The sequence below is a fragment of the Lissotriton vulgaris genome, chromosome 8, assembly GCF_964263255.1.
Source record: "Lissotriton vulgaris chromosome 8, aLisVul1.2, whole genome shotgun sequence".
Classification (NCBI taxonomy): domain Eukaryota; kingdom Metazoa; phylum Chordata; class Amphibia; order Caudata; family Salamandridae; genus Lissotriton; species Lissotriton vulgaris.
Genome location: NC_141696.1, coordinates 468,763,565 through 468,783,114, shown reverse-complemented (window position 1 = coordinate 468,783,114; position 19,550 = coordinate 468,763,565). Strand labels below are relative to the sequence as shown.

The 19,550-nt window shown below is 46.2% G+C and overlaps 1 protein-coding gene across 6 annotated transcripts in view; it reads right to left on the bottom strand.

The window, feature by feature from the left end:
• The window catches only part of REPS2 (RALBP1 associated Eps domain containing 2), a 1,031,179-nt gene that overhangs the window by 784,817 nt on the left and 226,812 nt on the right, over positions 1-19,550 (bottom strand). For all 6 annotated transcript variants that reach the window (XM_086934261.1, XM_086934263.1, XM_086934264.1 and 3 more), the window contains exon 2: positions 16,123-16,246. In XM_086934261.1, coding sequence (XP_086790387.1) covers positions 16,123-16,246 — 124 coding nt within the window. The remainder of the gene's footprint in view (positions 1-16,122; positions 16,247-19,550) is intronic.

Genomic DNA, 19,550 nt, shown 5'->3' with positions numbered 1-19,550 from the left:
TGCGGCAGCAGATATCCACCCCTTCTGGAATCTCCTTACAGAAGTACACGGCGGGAGAAGATCCAGACGCCTTCCTCGTCAACTTCGAGAGGGTTGCTCTGGCCTGCGGATGGCCTTTGGAGAAATGGCCCTTCTTTCTCGCCCCTCTGCTAACAGGGGAAGCCCAGGCTGCCTACCAGGTGGCCAACGGCAATGGGCAGACCCCGTATGGTCAAATAAAGACCATCATCCTAGATCACTTAGGTCTTGACTCAGAAGCCTACCGTGTCCGATTCCGTAAGGAGAGAGGGACTCCCGGAGAGAACCCGAAGACGTTGTTCTTCCGCTTGAAATCCGCAGCAGACAAGTGGCTAACACCTGCTCAGAGCACCAAGGAAGCCATAATGGACAAAATCTACCATGAGCAGTACCTCGAGGCTCTACCCTTCGGGACCCAGTGTTGGTTAAGGCAGCACTCCAACTTGACCACAGTGCAAGCAATGGAAATGGCCTCTACGTTCACACGGGCTCAACCACGCCTGCACCCTATGGAACCCGACAAAGGCAGCAGAGCCCCAATACGGATCGAACGCAAACCACGACTCCCCCCCCGGTCTTCCGGGTCCCCGATTCCCAAACCCCGACGTATCTACATTCAGAGGCCCACAATGCTTCGACTGCGGCACCTGGGGACACATCGCCCGGTTTTGTCCACAGAAGAGGACCCAAGAGGAACCGATGGAGGTCGGGTATCTACCCCGGGCCGTTATGTACTCAGCAGAACTTGGAGGGGCGTACCACGTGAGTGTACAGGTGAACGGGAGGAAGGTCCAAGCTCTGTTGGACTCAGGGTGCAAACAGTCGGTATTACAGGGACGGTTTGTGAGTACCCCTCAGGTAATGCCAGAAGCCCTAGTTCATATCAAGTGTGTTCGTGGCGATATAAAAAGTTATCAGGTAGCATATATCCCTTTAGAGTTGGAAGGGGGGCGGACCATAGTGGTTAAGGTGGGAATCCTGAATACCCTGCCCGAAGAGCTGATCATAGGGACCGACAATCCCCACTTCCTGGACCTCGTCTCGGAAACCCTTAACAAAACGAACACTGGAACCACCAAGGTACTCACAGCCCCGGATCCCTGGGAAGGGGACCGTAGCTTCCAATTCGCCCAAGCCAACGACGCCACGTTATTCAACGCGGGGGAACAGGCACATGTCGACCAGGATAACCCAAGCCCCAGGTACCCACGCTTCGGGATACAAGACGAACTCCTGTACAGACAAGGGAAACAAGACGAACCCAAACAACTACTGGTTCCCGTATGCTTCCGGGATCAGGTAATGTTCTACGCCCACACCCACCTCCTCGCAGGTCACACGGGGAGCGAAAAGACCACCCAGAACATCCTGCGCAATTTCTATTGGCCGGGAGTCTATCAGGACATCAAGCAACACTGCCAGACATGTGACGTATGTCAACATAAAAACCTACATAGACCTCCGGCTGTACCCTTGCAACCATTGCCAATCATCGGGACTCCGTTTGAGAGGGTGGCGATGGACCTCATTGGGCCCCTTCCAAAGACTCGGAGGGGAAACCAATATGCCCTTGTGATAGTAGATTACGCCACCAGGTTCCTTGAAGCTTTCCCCTTGAAAACCCCCACATCTAAGAACATCGCGGAAAAATTTATGAAACTCTTCTCCCGGGTAGGATTCCCCAAGGAGGTCCTTACCGACCAAGGGACTCCCTTCATGTCCCGCGTGATGAAGGAAGTGTGCCTCCTCTTGGACCTCCACCAAATTCGGACTTCGATTTATCACCCTCAGACCGATGGTCTCGTGGAACGATATAACGGGACACTAAAGAGCATATTGAAGAAGATGCTCACAGCCAACAGAACGGACTGGGATATGTTGCTACCACTGGCACTGTACGTCATTAGAGGCCAAACACAGAGCAGTCTTGGATGCTCGTCGTTCGAAATGCTGTAGGGAAGACAGCCTCGGAGTCTCCTGGAGATGACGAAAGAGTACTGGGAGGCAGAACCATCACGAGATATGAAATCTTTGTTGGAATACAGCCAGAACCTCAAGAACCAGTTGGGGAAAATACGGGAGCTGGCTTACTCCCAGCTAGAAAAGAGCCAAACGAAACAAAGAGTCCACTACGACAAGGGGAAGAAGTGGAGAAGGATGGAGGTGGACGACTGGGCCTTAGTGTTATTACCATCTACCACCAAGAGGATTCACACAGAGTGGCAAGGCCCCTACCGGATCATCGAAACCATCGGTAAAACCACCTACCGGCTAAGAATGACAAGAAGGAAAACCCAAATTTTTCACATTAATCTTCTGAAGAAGTGGTTAGGACCCCCACCTCTTTCTGCCTATTCCGCGAACCCCAAAGACAACAGAACCGAGACCACGGTAGACCATCTCGTCATCAACGAAGAATTGTACCAAGGACAACAGGAAGGATTACAGAAAGTCCTCAATCGATATTCATCCATCTTTTCAGACCTGCCCGGCTCAACAAAACTGGCAGAACATCGAATCGAAACCCCGAATGGCACCATAGTAAAACAACGACCCTACAGAATACCTGCCGCCAAACGAGAAGCCATAAGCCGAGAGGTGAAAGAAATGCTCAAACTGGGAGTAATACGCCCATCCAGAAGTCAATGGTCCTCGCCAATAGTGATGGTGCCTAAACCAGATGGGAGCAGTAGGTTCTGTATGGACTTCCGGGCCCTGAACGCTGTCTCATCGTTTGATGCTTATCCCATCCCAAGAATCGACGAGTTGATCGAAAAATTAGGCGAAGCCCAGTACATCAGCACCCTCGACCTCACGAAGGGGTACTGGCAGGTGCCCCTACGAGAAGAAGACCGCAAGAAAACCACGTTTGCCACCCCTGAGGGACTATACGAATTTACAGTACTTCCCTTCGGATTACACGGAGCCCCCGCGACGTTCCAAAGGCTGATGAACTAAGTACTTCGGGAGCACCAGAACTACAGTTCAGCATACCTGGACGATATCATCATCTTCAGCCCCAACTGGGAGACCCACCTACGACACCTAGACACCGTCCTCCTACAGCTGACAAAAGCAGGATTGCACATCAACTCGAAGAAATCACGAGTCGGTTTCCAAAAGGTGAAGTACCTCAGGTACGTCTTGGGTCATGGGGTCATTGAACCACAAATAGAAAAAGTCAGAGCCATCGCAGACACCCCCTTTCCCACTAGCGTTAGGGACATGCGGGCCTTCTTGGGGTTGGTCAATCAATCAATCAATCAGATACACTTATAAAGCGCGCTACATACCCGTAGGGTCTCAAGGCGCTGGGGGGGGGGGGGGGGGGAGGGGGGTGCACGCTACTGCTCGAACAGCCAGGTTTTCAGCTTCTTCCTGAAGGAGAGGTGGTCTTGGGTCAGGCGCAGGTCGGACGGGAGGGAGTTCCAGGTCTTGGCGGCCAGGTAGGAGAAGGACCTTCCTCCTGTAGTCGCTCTTCGGATGCGGGGGACGGCGGCGAGGGCGTGGTTGGCTGATCGGAGGTGGTGTTTGGGAGCGTAGAAGTTGACTCGGCTGTTGAGGTAGCTCGGGCCTTGGTCGTGTAGGGCTTTGTGTGCGTGGGTGAGGAGGCGGAAGGTGATTCTTTTGTTGACGGGGAGCCAGTGAAGGTCTCTCAGATGTCCGGAGATGTGGCTGGAACGTGGGATGTCGAGGATGAGTCTGGCTGAGGCGTTTTGGATCCGCTGGAGTCTCTTCTGGAGCTTGACGGTGGTCCCGGCGTAGAGGGCGTTGCCGTAGTCCAGTCGGCTGGTGACGAGGGCCTGGGTGACGGTCTTCCTGGTCTCTGTGGGGATCCACCAGAAGATCTTCCGTAGCATGCGTAGGATGTTGAAGCACGCCGAGGAGACGCTGTTGACTTGCCTGGTCATGGAGAGGGAGGAGTCCAGGGTGAAGCCCAGGTTTCGTGCATGGTCTGTCGGTTTGGGTGCGGTGCCCAGGGCGGGAGGCCACCAGGAGTCGTCCCAGGCGGAGGGTGAGGAGCCCAGGATGAGGACCTCCGTCTTGTCCGAGTTCAGTTTCAGGCGGCTGGTCGTCATCCACTCGGCTACCTCTTTCATCCCTTCGTGCAGGTTGGCTCTGGCGGCGGCGGGGTTGTTGGTCAGGGAGAGGATCAGCTGGGTGTCGTCGGCGTAGGAGATTATGCTGAGGAGGTTGTTTGTTGGTGGGGTATTATCGCAGATTCATACCCGTCTTCTCGGAAATAGCAGCCCCACTCACAGACACACTGAAGAAACAGGCAAGGAAACACGATTTACAGAAACCCTCCTCTGAGATGTGGAGGGCTTTCAAAACCCTTAAAGAAATAATCACCACTAGCCCAGTATTCGCCTCCCCCGATTTTTCCAAACCCTTCATCCTCCACACGGACGCCTCTGATTTCGGGATAGGGGCGGTGTTGTCACAAGAATCAGACAATGGGATAGAACACCCAATACTGTATATCAGCCGTAAATTATTTCCCAGAGAGATGAGGTATCCCACGATTGAAAAGGAGGGCCTAGCCATCAAGTGGGCTGAAGACAAACTGCGGTATTACCTGGAGGGACACTCTTTTAAGCTGTATACTGACCATGCACCACTGCAATGGATGAGCCGCAACACCTCTAACAACCGTAGAGTGATGCGGTGGTTCCTTTCTCTACAACCGTTTTCCTTCCAAGTCCTACACAGAAAAGGGAAAGACAATGCTGGTGCTGACTATCTCTCACGTTATCCTCTCCCCGATCGGGAGAATCAAAGGGGGGAGGGGTGTAGCGGGGAGGTCCCGGACCCACCAGGCTTACCTGTTTTACCTCTTTCCAACCAGAACACAAGGACCTGGAGAACCACGGATGTCCTCGGAGACAAGGAGCCCGATGAGAGCGGAGAACCCTGTTTCTTTAATTGGGCGGAGCTGGACTCGGACTACGTCACAGGGCCCGCCCCCATACCCCAGGTAAAGGCAGCCCCAGAAAGCACACAGGTGTGTGTTACACCCGGAGGAGACGGAGGTGAGAGCGACGGAGAAGAGGACGAGTGCGGAGCAGAGAGGAGAGCGGCGAAGAAGACGGAGGAGAGGCGGGAGCAGAGAAGCAGGGACGAGGACGGAGCGGAGCGGAGTCAGGAGGCGGAGTGGAGACCGGAGCAGGAGAGTGACCATCGGAGGAAGGAGGCGGAGTGGAGACCGGAGCAGTAGAGTGACCATCGGAGGAAGGAGGCGGAGTGGAGACCGGAGCAGGAGAGTGACCATCGGAGGAAGGAGGCGGAGTGGAGACCGGAGCAGGAGAGTGACCATCGGAGGAAGGAGGCGGAGTGGAGACCGGAGCAGGAGAGTGACCATCGGAGGAAGGAGGCGGCAGACGGTGAAGAGGACGAAGAGAGGAGAAGCATATTCGGAAGACCCAGGAGAGATGAGCCCAACAAGCCAGGAGGCCAACCGGAAGGCGCATCGTCCAGCCACACTTCGAGGGAAGTGTGGCTACCAGAGGTACGATCAAGGTTCTCAAGTTGGGCGGGATTCAAGCGGTCTAAACCCCCGTAAAGGCACCTTACGCCTCCCGTGCACTACCCTCCCTTCACACACCTAGCACTACAGACCCTAGTGGAATTCTAGTTGCACGTGTGTTTCCTCACTCCCTTCCCTGTGCCTTGTGGCAGCTCATCATTCTAAATCAGTGCTGTCTTTGCTTTCTTTCGGAGCGGCTTGCCTACAAGACATCGTGGAGGGCGAGAGCCGAACCACAAGTCCCAGAAGACACCGCGACGACCGCCGGACCACCATAGAGAAGCGCCAGCAGAGACAGACGGCGAAATCTGAAAGCCCCCTGCCCTACTATAGGAAAACGATACATAGAAAAAGGACTTTCAAACTAATAAAACCTGCCCTCCCTAAAGTTCCTGTGTCAGTAAGTCTGTTTGAAGGGAACCTAACAGAACCTACACCAACCCCAGTGAGCAGGGTCGGACCGGAAGTGCAACACAGGAATAGTAGCTAAAGTAAGCGGAAGAAGGAAGAAGCAATTAATAAGGAAAAACGTAAAGGAGGAAGATAATGATACAAAAAGTGAAACTACAAAGTACAAAGATCTAAGATGTTTCAGATGTGGGAGCAAAAAACACTTGGCAGATAATTGGGAATGTCCAGCAAGGAACAGTAAATGTACCCAATGTGGACTGATAGGTCATTCTCAGAAGGTGTTCTACAGGAGAGCAAAAGGGAAAACGTGTTATGTGGAAGAGAGTGAGGATGAAGAATCAGAATCATCAGAGGAGTCGGAGTACAACTTATGTGTGCTGATCATAACAGAGGGAGAAACCAATGAGAAGGAAGAAGAGTACAACGGAAAACCAGAGTGTGTCATCAACATAGGTGGTGTGGACATCGAAATGGTTGCAGATTCTGGGTCGGATTGCACAATAGGAAACAGGAATGTGTGGAAAAGTAAATTGGCAAGAAAACTAGGAGAAGAGTTAATGGAAGCCACTTTAACGCTAAAAACATATACAGGAGAAAATATTGACCTGGTTGGATGCAAAGAGATGGAATTGAGTTTCAAAGAGATAAGTGCAAGGAGTACGGTATACATTTCGGAAAAAGGCATTTCAGTACTGGGATGGAAAGAGCAGAGCAAATTAGGAATAACACTAAATCCCAACAATTCGGAACAAGTGAGTTGGTTGGCTCATAACAAAAGAACACAATATAACCAGTCTGTGTTGTTGAGTGGGATGACACCACAAGCAAAGGATAATGACGGATGGATAAAAACTGCTGGTAGAGCTGAAAGAACAAGTGAAGCAACAATGGAAAACAACAAAACAAAACAAGGTATTTATAAAGAAAATATAGAAGATAAACACGCAAGCACAGAATGCGAGATCAGGAAAAATAAAGCAGTAAAAGTGGAAGAGAGTGTGGTCGTTGAAAAGAGACAAAGTATACCAACTCAACCCAAGGGGTAAGAAGAGGACTTGTGTCTGGAGGAACTAGAGTGCAACAACAAAGTGGATTACTATGACTGGCTGTATTTGGAGGGGTCAGAGGGTGTGGGGGAAGAGACACTAGAACAATTACAACGTCTAAACCCCAAGGTTGATTTAGGGATGAGCGGAATGCATTACAGGTTCAGGGCAGAATATGCGTACAGCAGTACAGAGGACTTTTCCTGTGCTAGTTAATCACCCATGTTGAAGAAAGGAAAGGCTCTAGAGGGAATGGTTACGGAAGGAATGGAGCCAATGGACAGCAAAGCCGCCGGTGGTCCCAGTACTGAGTGCAACAATAGGACAGATGTTGGCGATAGGAAAGCAACCAGTGCCAAGAAGTGTCCTAAGGAAGAGGATTATCTAGCTAGTGACACTGACCATATTTACAACAAGGGGTGGTGAGGGACAGAGTCTCTGAATTAAACAGAATACTCTCACCCAGTCAAGAGATCAGGGCTAGATCCAACACCGTTTTTTAGCTCACTGCACCATCCCAGTTTCAGAACCTGGCTGTATGCAAATTAGTCTGTTCCTGTCCCAGTGCATGATGGGAACAGGGCAAACCAAACTACAAAAGCCAATTCTTACACTGGGAAGGAAACAAGCTACCGGGGACCGGTTTCTGACATTTCAGCCGTCTTCGGCCCGGCTTGCTTGAATCCTGATGGTGCAATGAGCAAGGGACTCACATCTGAGTATACCCTTCCACGCTTAGGGTGGACAAAAATATTTACAACAAGGGGTGGTGAGGGACTTAATTCAGACACTCTGTTCATCACCACCCCCTTTTCTGAATAGTGACACTGACCAGCGTGGAGAAGAATGTGCGAGTAAGAGAAGTCTCGAACACAACAACATGAAGGATTACTACGAATGGTTGTATTATGAGGAGTCGGAGAACGTGAGCGAAGAGACACATGAACTCCTACAACGTCCACATCCAGAAGTGGACTTGGGAGCGAACTGGATGCAAATTGAGTCTATGGAGAAGCACGAGTTCAGGGGATCTGAGGACTCTGCCGACTCCTTCTGCGAAATAAAATCGCCTACGTTGGAGGAAGGTAGGGACTTGGTGGAAGCCATTCCGGAAGGTATGGACCCTGTCGACAGGAGCAACACCAGTGACTCTGGAACAGAAAACAACAAGAGGTCCAATGTGGGACTTTACACGAATGATTACGACAGAGAAGATACCAGTCGCACGGTTGACATGGACGCCTGGTGGTCAGGTCCATGAAGTACGAGGACTTCTTGTTCTACTACTGTTCATGTTTTTTCTTCCTTCTTAGGGAAGGAGATGTGTTACGTCGATAGTCTTTCCTATCGCGCTTTGTCCCCTGCATGCCCCCGTCTCTGCCGCGCGACCTCCCCGCATTTGCATGCGTTACGTCATAAAGCTTTGTCCTATGACAGCTAGGTAGTTGACAGTTTGTTATGACAGTTGCAGCTGTCCATGGTTTATGAGCTGGTGACCGGAGCGCCGACCTTCGTACCGGTGTGTCGTATGTTATGAGGAATAAAGTTACGCATTAAGACATATGCTTTTGTCATTTCCTTAACACAGGGGGAGACAGTCTCCCAGCAGAATTCTATAAAATCTTCTCAATACCCTGGTTGATAAATTATTGCTGGTAAATGCTGAAGTGAAAAAACCCATGGAGGAGGGCTCCTATCATCCGCTCTCCATGTTGAGTGTTGATAAGAAAATCCTTAGCAATGCATTGCTGCCCCATCTTCCATGCCTGATTCACATAGATCCATTGAGAGTTATCTCACATCGGAACACGATGTGTAACCTTCGCCGTTTGATGTATGTCCTCCATGCCCTGGACTTAGAAAACGAACAATACGCACTTGCCTTCCTAGACATCAAACAAGCCTTCAATTCTGTGTGTTGGGACTATGTCTGGTAAGTATTAGACAAGATGAGACTAGGCCAAAATTATATAACTGGATCAAATTGTTCTATGAGAGCCCGATAACGAGAGTGCAAACCAGCCGGTCCCTATATACTGAGATATTGTCTCAGAGGGGCACATGGCAGGGGTGCTTACTGTCCCACTTAATATTCACTCTCGCGATGGAGCCTCTGGCGTGTTGGCTTCGGCAGATCCTGTATAGCTGGTGCATACAAGTTGGTCACACAGTGCATGTGGTTTTGTTTTATGCAGACAACGCCATGATTTATCTGTGTCAGCCCGAAATATCGACTCCAATTCTGCTCAATGTTATGTGTGAATTTTGGGATTTCAAGGGACTCCGTGTTAACGCTCCAAGTTGGCCCTATTCACACTGGGACAGCTGAGGGGTATACCTGTAGACCAACTGCCGAAGTCAGGATTGCCATGGAAGGTGGACAATGTCAAATGCCTCAGTATTTATATCACCCATGGTGAAAAGCAGACCTATGATCTAAATTTTGGGCGAGTGATTTGCAATATTAGCTACTAGATTGCATTCTGGCACATTCTGAAACTGTCTCTGATGGGGAACATAGCATTCATCAGAATGGTGATACTGCCTGAATGTCTGTACGTCCTGCAGGGAGTCATGTATGAGGTCCCCCGACGGGTATTCCAGGAACTGGATTGCTGCTGGTGGAACTTCTATGGGCCCACAAGAGATGTAGAATAGGGTTTAATATCGTTAAGAGAGAATTGGATAAGGGTGGGTTGGAGGTCCCGGATCGCAAATTATACTATTCGGCGGCTCATCTACAATATGCGATACACTGTTTGGAGGGGGAGACCAACTGGGAGAGATCATTACTAGAAGGCACACATGATAGCCATCAGCTGGAAACTCTGTTGATAAGGGAAAGAGGGATACTTGACACATCTTCACACGTGATCCGACTACTAGGCCACCTCTGGGAGAGAATAGTGCAGTGGGCACTGTTTGCTCGGGACATGGACCTGTGAATTGTGATCCCCTTTGCGCAGATAGCTCGATCACATAGCAGGTGGAAGGTTGTATTATATTGTCAGATCTTTACCTGGTGGGCTGCTTCATCATCATGCAGGATTCGATTGTGACATTTGATTTGGGTCAGGGACAGTTCTTCCAATATGCCAAAATTGCAGCCATGGCACACCAGCTATGGCCGTCATTCCCTGAGGCCCCTTAACCCATGCAGACGTTGGAGACCATGCTGTCCATGGCTGGAGGATGTCGGTTTACAACACACTTATATTGTGCGTTGCGTGCAGATAGACAACTAGCGCCATTGTGTGTCAAAATGTGTTGATCAGTGCTAGATTTAAACTGATCCACTACAAAATAGTACACCTGGCTACACACTACATACCCCACTAGAGATTAAAGCTTCGCTGGATGGAGTGCTACTGTGGTGGATGACCTTCATATTGTATGGCACTTCCCAATTATTACGACCTACTGGATGGGGATATTAACCCAAACCAAACATGTGACAGAGTGGGAGGTATCGCAGATGATCAAACAGTGTGTATTGGATCTGATGATTCACCGTACTGGAACTCGTAGTAGCTAAGAGACGCATTGCAATTAGCTGGCTAAGTGTTAAACCCCCCCTTGCAAAGGGAATGGAAGAAATACCTGCTGGAATGGGCCAGGGCAGAGAAGACACACATGAGAAGAACTTGCTGGGATGAGAGGGTGGCAGAAGATTTGCTTTCCTGGAGCATTGCGGCACAAACGCTGTGAACCCCCTGAAGGTGACCACTCAGGACTTAGAGGAATAAGTAAACCTAAATAGCAAAGTTGCTGAATAGGAGGGAGGAGAGGATGTGGAAAATAAGTAGCTGCTCGTATTGTGTTAAAATGCAGATGACCTGTATATGAGAAGAAAAGTACTGCTAATGTATCAACCAGTAGATGACTGCAAGCTAGGGGGAGGGAGTGGGAGGGGAAACTGTTTTAGTTATGCAAGTTGGTAAACGGTTACCTTTGATATTGGTGAATGTAGTATTATTGTGTTATTGATGGTTGATGTACTTTAACTTACTACCATTGTACCAGCAGGAGTGAAGTCTACCTTCTATGCTTGTAATCAGTAGCGGCAGGCACAGGTAAACGCGGCTGGGCGGCGGGGTGCGGCGGGGGAAGCCACCAGAAGAAGGAATATGTATTAGTTATTTATTTAACTATACGTATTCTGTCGTCTGTCGACTTCCCCCCACTCCCACCCCACCCTGCCCTGCCCCACTGCGCTTACCTGTGCCGGCTGCCGCTGATTGTAATAGGTATTTCTATAAGGTATAAACTGTCATGCTACTTGAAATGCCAATAAAGAAATTAATTTTGAAAAACAGTAGAAGAAATTATCATTAAAATGGGAAGGATGTGCATAGGTAAGAGGATTATAATGCAGTGAATGAAATATGGGAGGTAAAACATACTTAAAAAGGGAACAAGTTCAAAGGCGTATATTATTACTATGTGTCTATAATAAGTCTCAGGACAGTAAACAATATAATTGTAGCAAATGTCATATAACTATCATGTACGAAAGACACACGTGGTACATAAGCTCATATTGCACATGGCGTGACTTCTTTTTATATTTAAAGATTTCTGATATGTAAATATAGACGTTGATGTTATGTGCTTCAAGACTACTTTAAGTCTATTTCTAAGTCTTCCCAAATTTTGCATACATGGGAAATGACGCACAGGAAGATGATGTAACAAACACAGGACCACACAACATGCCAGGTGAGGAAGCTGAGATGGGCACCCATGTCTTCCAGTCAGAAATTAACAGAAATGTAATCACTATATCACATATTCCTTTTGATTCATGTGTTGTACATTACTACGTCATATAACAAGGCACATCTGATAGTATAATGTGTGAACCATTTCCCAAGAAATAAACAATTTAACAATCGTATATTAAGTAACAATTTAAAAGATAACCAAATAATTGTCAAATAGAAACTTCACAGTCTAATAGCAGAAGTCTTGTTGAGTTATTTCCAATGTTGTAAACACAGGGCTATACAAGCTAACATTCCTTCATGTTTAAGCTTCACATGTTGATAACATGAGCTCCGAATGGAAACTTCAGTTATTACAGTACTGTTCAACTTCATGTAAGGATGCAGGTATGAATAGAAAAAATATAAAAGTTATTTTTTTTTAAGGCAACTTTAAAGTTAAATATGAAAACACATTAAAGTATTTCAGCCCAGGCGATACATCGCATAATATATACTGCATATATAAAGGTAATAACTCCGGAGATATGCAAGGTTTGTTGTTTATAGGGCATGATAAGGGTCAGACACTTTACAGTGCAGTAAACAATACCGCAACAAAATGAATCTATGTTAAAAAGAACCTTGAGCCTGGGGCTTTGTGGCATCCTGGGTAGGAAATAATTAATTCGATTTTGAAAAGTAGCTTTATTGACTGCGAAGCAAGCCCTCTTGCTATTAATGACCCAAAGCCACATATAAATATAGGTGCATAAGGTACGTAAGGCGCACTAGTTAACATTACTGACTGGCTGAAAAGTCAATAATTATATTAAAATATGTATCTGACAGCTTTGTGATTTTTTGTGTGTGCGCAGAGCAGTTGAGGGCTTGTACCGCTAGACAGACAGCCAGACAGCATTCTAGGGACTATGATTGACTGTAAGCATTCCAATAAATGTGGCACATTTATTTTTGCAATTTGGAGTATGCACACCGGAAGTGGATTTGCCTAGATACAAGGGTGGCAGAAACATAGCAAGTGCACACCATAATCAAGCTACTATTATGAAGACTGGTAAATATGGTTTGTAGCTTCACTCTTCCCAACTTGTTGGTACCCTGCTACCAAACTGCAATACTGGATAGTGCTTCTTAAAGCTGTCATTACAAAGCAGTGTGTGTGTACTCTTCAGTGCACAAGGATGTAATCCTTAGGTAATCCCATCTTTACGAATGTAGTTTATCAGGGTGATTATTCGAGCCTTGGCAGAGAGGAAGGAAAGAGTCTGCTCGGAGTATTATAGACCCTACATGCAGTGGCGGCTCCTCCGCTAAGGCGGAGGAGCGTTGCCCCACTATGCAAAAAGGAAAAACAAAAGGACAATAATGTATCGTTATTGTCATTTTATTTTTCCGATTCCATGCAGTCAGTGGCCTGTGTGGGGCAGGGTGGGCGTGGCCAGAGCAGGGGAGGAGTTGTTTGCACTCCCACAGTGCGCATGAACTGTTTGGCCGGGACCGACCAAACAGTTCATGTGCACTTTGCATGTTCCTACTAGGCTGCATTACATAGACTGGCCAGAAATATGCACAGGCTCCCTGTTCAAGTCTGAGCGCCCATCCATGGCACTCAGACCAATCAAAACGCTACGGATTGCAGCGTTGTGATTGGCTGAGTGGAGCCTGTGTGCCGGGTGCTTCCTGCTGCTGCTGCCAGCCAAGACTGGCGGCCGGAAGATGAAGCGGACGCCGGGGAGGCGGCGGCCAGACGGCTGTTCTAAAGTAAGTGGTTTTTTTTGTTGATTAACCTCCCCCCTACCGCCACTCCACCTCTGTCAGGTAGCAGTCGCTACTGCATACATGCTAGGAGTTGAGGACTCATCATTGCAGTAACTTTATCCTAACCCTGCATCAAGATTCTCTGCTACTGCCCTCAGTGGATAGATTCCATAGCTGCAGAAGACAAAGCCCAACACCCAATGACTTATACAGATATATTCCTGAAGGTAAAAAAATAGTAGGAGACACCCTTTATAAAGAAAAAGGGAATGGGTTTGTAATCAACAAATGCAAAAGAGATCCCTTTTCCTGGTTTTGATATCATACAACTGATTAAAACATTACAATTTATTTTATAAAAAACATTTAGAAAAAGAAAACTGTCGACAGATATTTTTATGTAATAGTGTTGAACAACAGACCATATTTCTTGTTTTTTACAATAAAATCTAATACATAACGTAAATCTTCTTGCCAATTTCGCATTGTCCATTTCTGCTATATTTCGGATATTTTTTTAAATCATCAGCATTTATTAGCTAAGAGTGTTTGTTGAATTCCCTATGACACATTTGTAAATTTGTTAATTTGTTTTTGGACTCCAAGAATTGACTAAACTCTTAGGTCACCACAGAATAAGGGTAAACAGGGAGACTGCTTATCGCAGTCTTACCTGTTAGTGAAAACCAGGAAAAGGGATCTCTTTTGCATTTGTTGATATATTCTTGAAGACCACTTGGCCAAAATGTACATCAGCTTGTGAAGAAGCATAGAGAGCTCTACACTAGCAAAATGCTTGTGACGTGACGCACGCAGCAACCTTCCACGCATGTGTCTGAGAAGATGCTTGGAACATGCAACTGAAGCTATCATGGTTTTGCGGGGAATATTCTGCAACGTTTGGTGGATGGGGCTCCACAAGTGTGAAAATGCAACAGGAGAAGCAAGAGGCGATCCACCGGGCAATGGACGCCTTCAGTAACTACTCACCAGAACCTGAACAAAAAAGTGACAACCCACCATGTTCAGCTTACAGTGGACTGCTATGGGCACCTCCAGATCTACCTTACGTGCCACAGAACAAAATAACGCCTACCCATGGAATTTCTCAGACAATTGTGTGGCGAGATGGACACATTTCTACATTCAAACTCTATCTGTGAGGCTCTCTTTGTTGAGAAAGTTTCATTGATGGTGAAGAAGGGAATCCATCCCAAGCAGAACTAATGTGTGTGATGCCACATGACACTGAATGAGAGAGGGAGGAGTCAAATAATGTAATATTGAATCTCTGTAACCAGGTTCTCTGATTGATGGTTGGTCTGTTGAAGAATATTACACTCACTGACAAATCCGATAGGTCTAGGTTTAAAGGTATATGCATCAAAGGATTTTGCGATCGCAAACGGTGCGAAACGCAAAAATCGGCGTTTGCGATCACAAAATCTGCTTATTGAATGCATGAAGGGTGAAGGCCTGCGCAATTTGAGAATTCGCAAATATTTGCGAATTCTCAAATTGCGATTGCATTTAAGGAATCGCATTTTGCGATTCCTTAAATGCAATGCATGAAACTTTAAAAAATTGCGATTTCGCAATTAGGGGGAGCAAATTACCATGAGGTTGAACCTCATGCTAATTTGCGATAACTTTGAAAAATGCACTTTTGTACATTTTTCAAAGTTTCATGTTGTGCACACACATACCCTAAGGACATGTGTGTGCACAACATATGTGCACAGATTGATTTCAGGGGTGCAACAGGGTGTCCTTTGGACACCCCTGCACCCTTGAAATCGCATTCTCAATTTGCGATTCGCTAATTGCGAATCGCAAATTGAGAATGTCTTCCCATTCATTCCTATGGGCCTCTAGGCCCATAGAAAAGAATTGGGACGTATTCCTTAATTGCGACTCGCAATTTGCGAGTAGCAATTAAGAAATATTAAGAAATTGCAATTTATTTAGCGATTTCTTGATGCATTGCATTTTGCAATTCCTTAATTGCGATTCCTTATTTTTCGCAATTAAGGAATCGCAAAAAGCAATATTGATGCATGTACCTGTTAATGTGCTAATGCATGCTGTGTTAGTACTTTATGAGTGAAACAAGAGGGAGCCAGCAGGAGCAGACAGATAGGTTCAATGTCGCAAAGTAGTCCCTCCTGCAGTATAATGCAAACACACAAGCATAGGCAGAAGGATACAATCAAACAGCCAATAGCATATGGTCAGAGATTAATATTCCTGTGGGCAAAGCCAATAAGTGATTGACAAACTCACAAAAAATGGCTGAAAGAGGCTGGTCGAAAAAAGCTAAAGCCCACCCGGTGTAAATAGTAAGCAACAGAGCTGTTTGACAGCTGTCAACCCCAACCTTGTCAGGTCAGATAGATGACGCCATGCTTCCATTTACCTTTGCTTCCCTTTAGGTCTTTATGTGGTAGAAGGCGTAAGGGGAACTCGTGCAATGAATGCTATGCATTTTTACTTCAAGCTTGATGTATATTTCGATAACTACAGATTACTTCAGGTCTACGGGTCAGTTTACTTCATAGATTGAGGCTTTTTTGAAGCAACGGTTGGCGCGCGCCGGAAAGCGTGTTTTTTCTGACGTAGAACGGAAGCTACTCACCATTCTTTATGCTCTCGAGCCGCACCGGGAAGCCGGCCTGCGCTGCTGCAATTAACTTCAAAGCCACGTAGAACTGAGCCGGACCGAAATAGCCCACGCGTTTTGCACCACACAGATCTGTGATCTGAAAGAAAATGCACTTTTAGAAAAGTTTTTCCTTTTTTTTAGGTGTTGAGATATGCAAAGTGGGCACATTTTCACACAGACCTGAATGGCCAACAGCAAATATTCAAGTTCAAGTTCAAAAGACCTTTATTCGAATTTGATAAAATTCATAAAAGTACCGAACACAGCAAAGCACACATACACATATAATACAAAACAGTTATATAAATAGCATTCCATAATAACAAAGTAGTTCATACAGTGATTAAGCAGTAAAATTCATTATCTTATAAAGTTTTTGCAGTACTAATTTTTATGACTGATTCTGATTTCAGGGACTTTCCATAGTCTTGCGTGCACGTATGGCTAGTCTTAAAAAAGTGCTAGTGCGAAATGTCAGTTCATCAGTGTCCAAGGTGAGCAGCAACATATAGGATTCCTGAAGTGTTAGAGGTCTGAATTTTCTAAAATATGGGGTTAAAAGCCATTTAGTATATCTCACGTAAAATTTACAGAAAAACAGAAAGTGCAAATCATCTTGAGTGCTTATACCATCACAAGGGCAGGAGGCAAAATCTATATGATGTCGGTACCCCAGAGGAAAAGACAGCAAAAATTTCACAGTTCCTGCCCTTAGACGGAACAATAAAGATCGCTCCCAATTTGACATAGGGAGTGAGAGGTAGGGTGGCATGATTTGCATACAGAGACCATTTCCTATGTATTTCTTGACCCCTGATTTCTGTGATTCACTTCCAAGCCGTTCATTACGGTAAAGTGCATAAAGTGCCTTTTGGACCTCAAATTTATCCTTTAATTCGATAGCCGTTGGCTCAGTAAACAAAATGCCTCTACCAATTTCAATAAATGTTTTAAAAACGTCTTTGAGCCAGGGGATCTGCATGCCATTTTCACAATTAAGGCAGTCCTTAATGATGTTTTGTGTAAGGACAGCAGCCTCATTCCTCCAGATTCTAATCCAGAAGAGAGCTGGTCTTGCTTTAATAAAGTCACTTATGAAGGGGAGATTGAGTTCATTATGGCAAATAAAATTAGAAGAGGAGATCGGTGCACCCAGCAATTTTCTGCAGAAACGGTTTTCCTCTCTTTGGATGCTAATGCTGCTGACCGATCCCCAAACTTCGGCTCCATACGTGGCAACAGGAGAACACTGTAGTTTAAAAATTTTAGTAATAGCCTTTGTGGCGCCAATTTTCTTTGGGCGGGGGAGACTCAGGACAGAATTGTTGGCTTTCGAGAACTTGCTCATGGCGTGGGCCACATGCCCACTCCACGAGCCGTTCGCAGCGAAAACCAACCCCAGATAAGGAAACTTATGGACAGATTCTAGTTTATCTGTTCCAATTCGAATTGTGCTGAGTTTCCTTTTGCCCGGCCCACAAGACATAATAAAATACTTTTTAAAATTGACTTTCAGATCCAGTCCCTCCATAAAATCTACAAAACTATGTGCAAGCAGACGTAGAGCGTTAGGTGTACGTGCCATAAGGACAGCGTCGTCTGCATATAAAAGCACGGGTAGGGGGTTGCCTAAAATAATTGGGACATCAGGGGTGGCTTTCTTTAGACAGTTGGACAAGCCATTTATATAAATGATAAACAGCAGGGATGCTAAAACGCACCCCTGTCTCACCCCCCTCCCTATCTCAATGGCTCCCGATACCTCTCCGCCCATCCCAATACGTACCCGTGCTTTCAGGTCAGTATGGAGATAGGCTAAGAATCTAACAAGAGTGGCATCAAGACCGTTTGACAGGAGAATTAGCCAAAGCTTAGATCTGTTCACAAGATCGAATGCGGATGAAAGATCCATAAAAGCTAGGTAAGCAGGGGATGAGCGAGCAATGCAGTATTTGTCGATTATCAATTTTAAATTTAAGCATTGCTCGACTGTTCCTACTCCGCTCCTGAACCCCATCTGGCAGGGATCTAAGAAGTCAAAATCAGACGCCCATTCCAGTACCCTATTATAAATTATTCGTCCTAGTATTTTTAGAGTGTTATCCAGGAGGGAAATGGGACGATAATTTTCTGGGTCTGATCTGTATCCCTTTTTATAAATGGGGACGATGATACTAGTAGCCCAGGTGGCAGGCATGGCTACTTGTGGGAGAATGTTAAAGATGTTTAGTAGTATTGGTGTCCAGAGTGGAGCATTAAATTTGATAATATCGATAGGGAGGCCGTCCGGTCCGGGCGCCTTATTACCTAGGCTCTCTTTAATGGCTTTCCTGACTTCTAGATCCGAAATCTCTAAGCCTTCTGTTTGGCCCATATTGGGGAGAAGTTGCTCGTCAGAGGGGGCGGCGTAAATATTAGAAAAATGGGTCTCCCAGGCTGCACTGGTTATATTGCAGCTAATTTGTGTGAGCTCTTTGCCCATTTCCCTCGTTCTCCTGACAGCCGACCAAAATGGGGCGCTGCTACCCAGATTGGCGCTGATGACCAGCTTATCCCAGTGTTCGGAGAGCAAGTTTGCCTTCCTTTCCGATATTTTGTCTTTGTAGTTTTTCCTGGCAGCTCGAACTACATCTTTACATCTGGGTTTGGCAGAGAGGGCCTTTCTTAACTCTCTATTGGCCACGGAGCAAGATGTATCAAACCACCGTGGCTCTTTGTGTTCAATAGGGAGTGGGACTGACAGGAGAATTTTTATATTTGAGCATAAAGCTTCAAAGTCTGTGATCAATTTTTCATTATTTGTGCTTGGGGAAGAGAGGCATTTCAGTAAATCGGGATGTGCCTCCTGAATCGTGTCTATAATGGCCCCACAGTCAATTCCCCTCCATTTAAGGCGAAGGCCATCAATTGAGGGTGTAATATCCCTTGCCCCGTTTAAATTCATAAAAATTGGACTGGGTGCGAGATTAAAAATAGCTAACAATGGGTTGTGATCACTGAAAGACGTTTGCACCACAGAAGATTTAATTAAACAATCTGTTAACAGAGGTGATGTAAATATGTAATCGATAATTGAACCGTTATCCCTGCCCTTAAACGTGGGGGCATAGGGAAAATTCATATCATACCCTACACTCATTACATCAACAAGATTAAAATCAGAAAGTATGCTGATCAGTTCCAAACCCCTGCGGTCATTACAGTAATCAAGATTAGTAGATCCATAGTTCTCTATAAGTTTCACATTAAAATCACCCCCAATCAGAATGCTAGTCTTGGTATCTACTGACAGAGAACAATCGATCGTGTTTAAAACCTTAGATAATGCAATAAAGTTTTTGTTCGGTACACCATAAAAATCATTATTATAAAAATTAATTAAATAAATTGTGGTCTTTGAT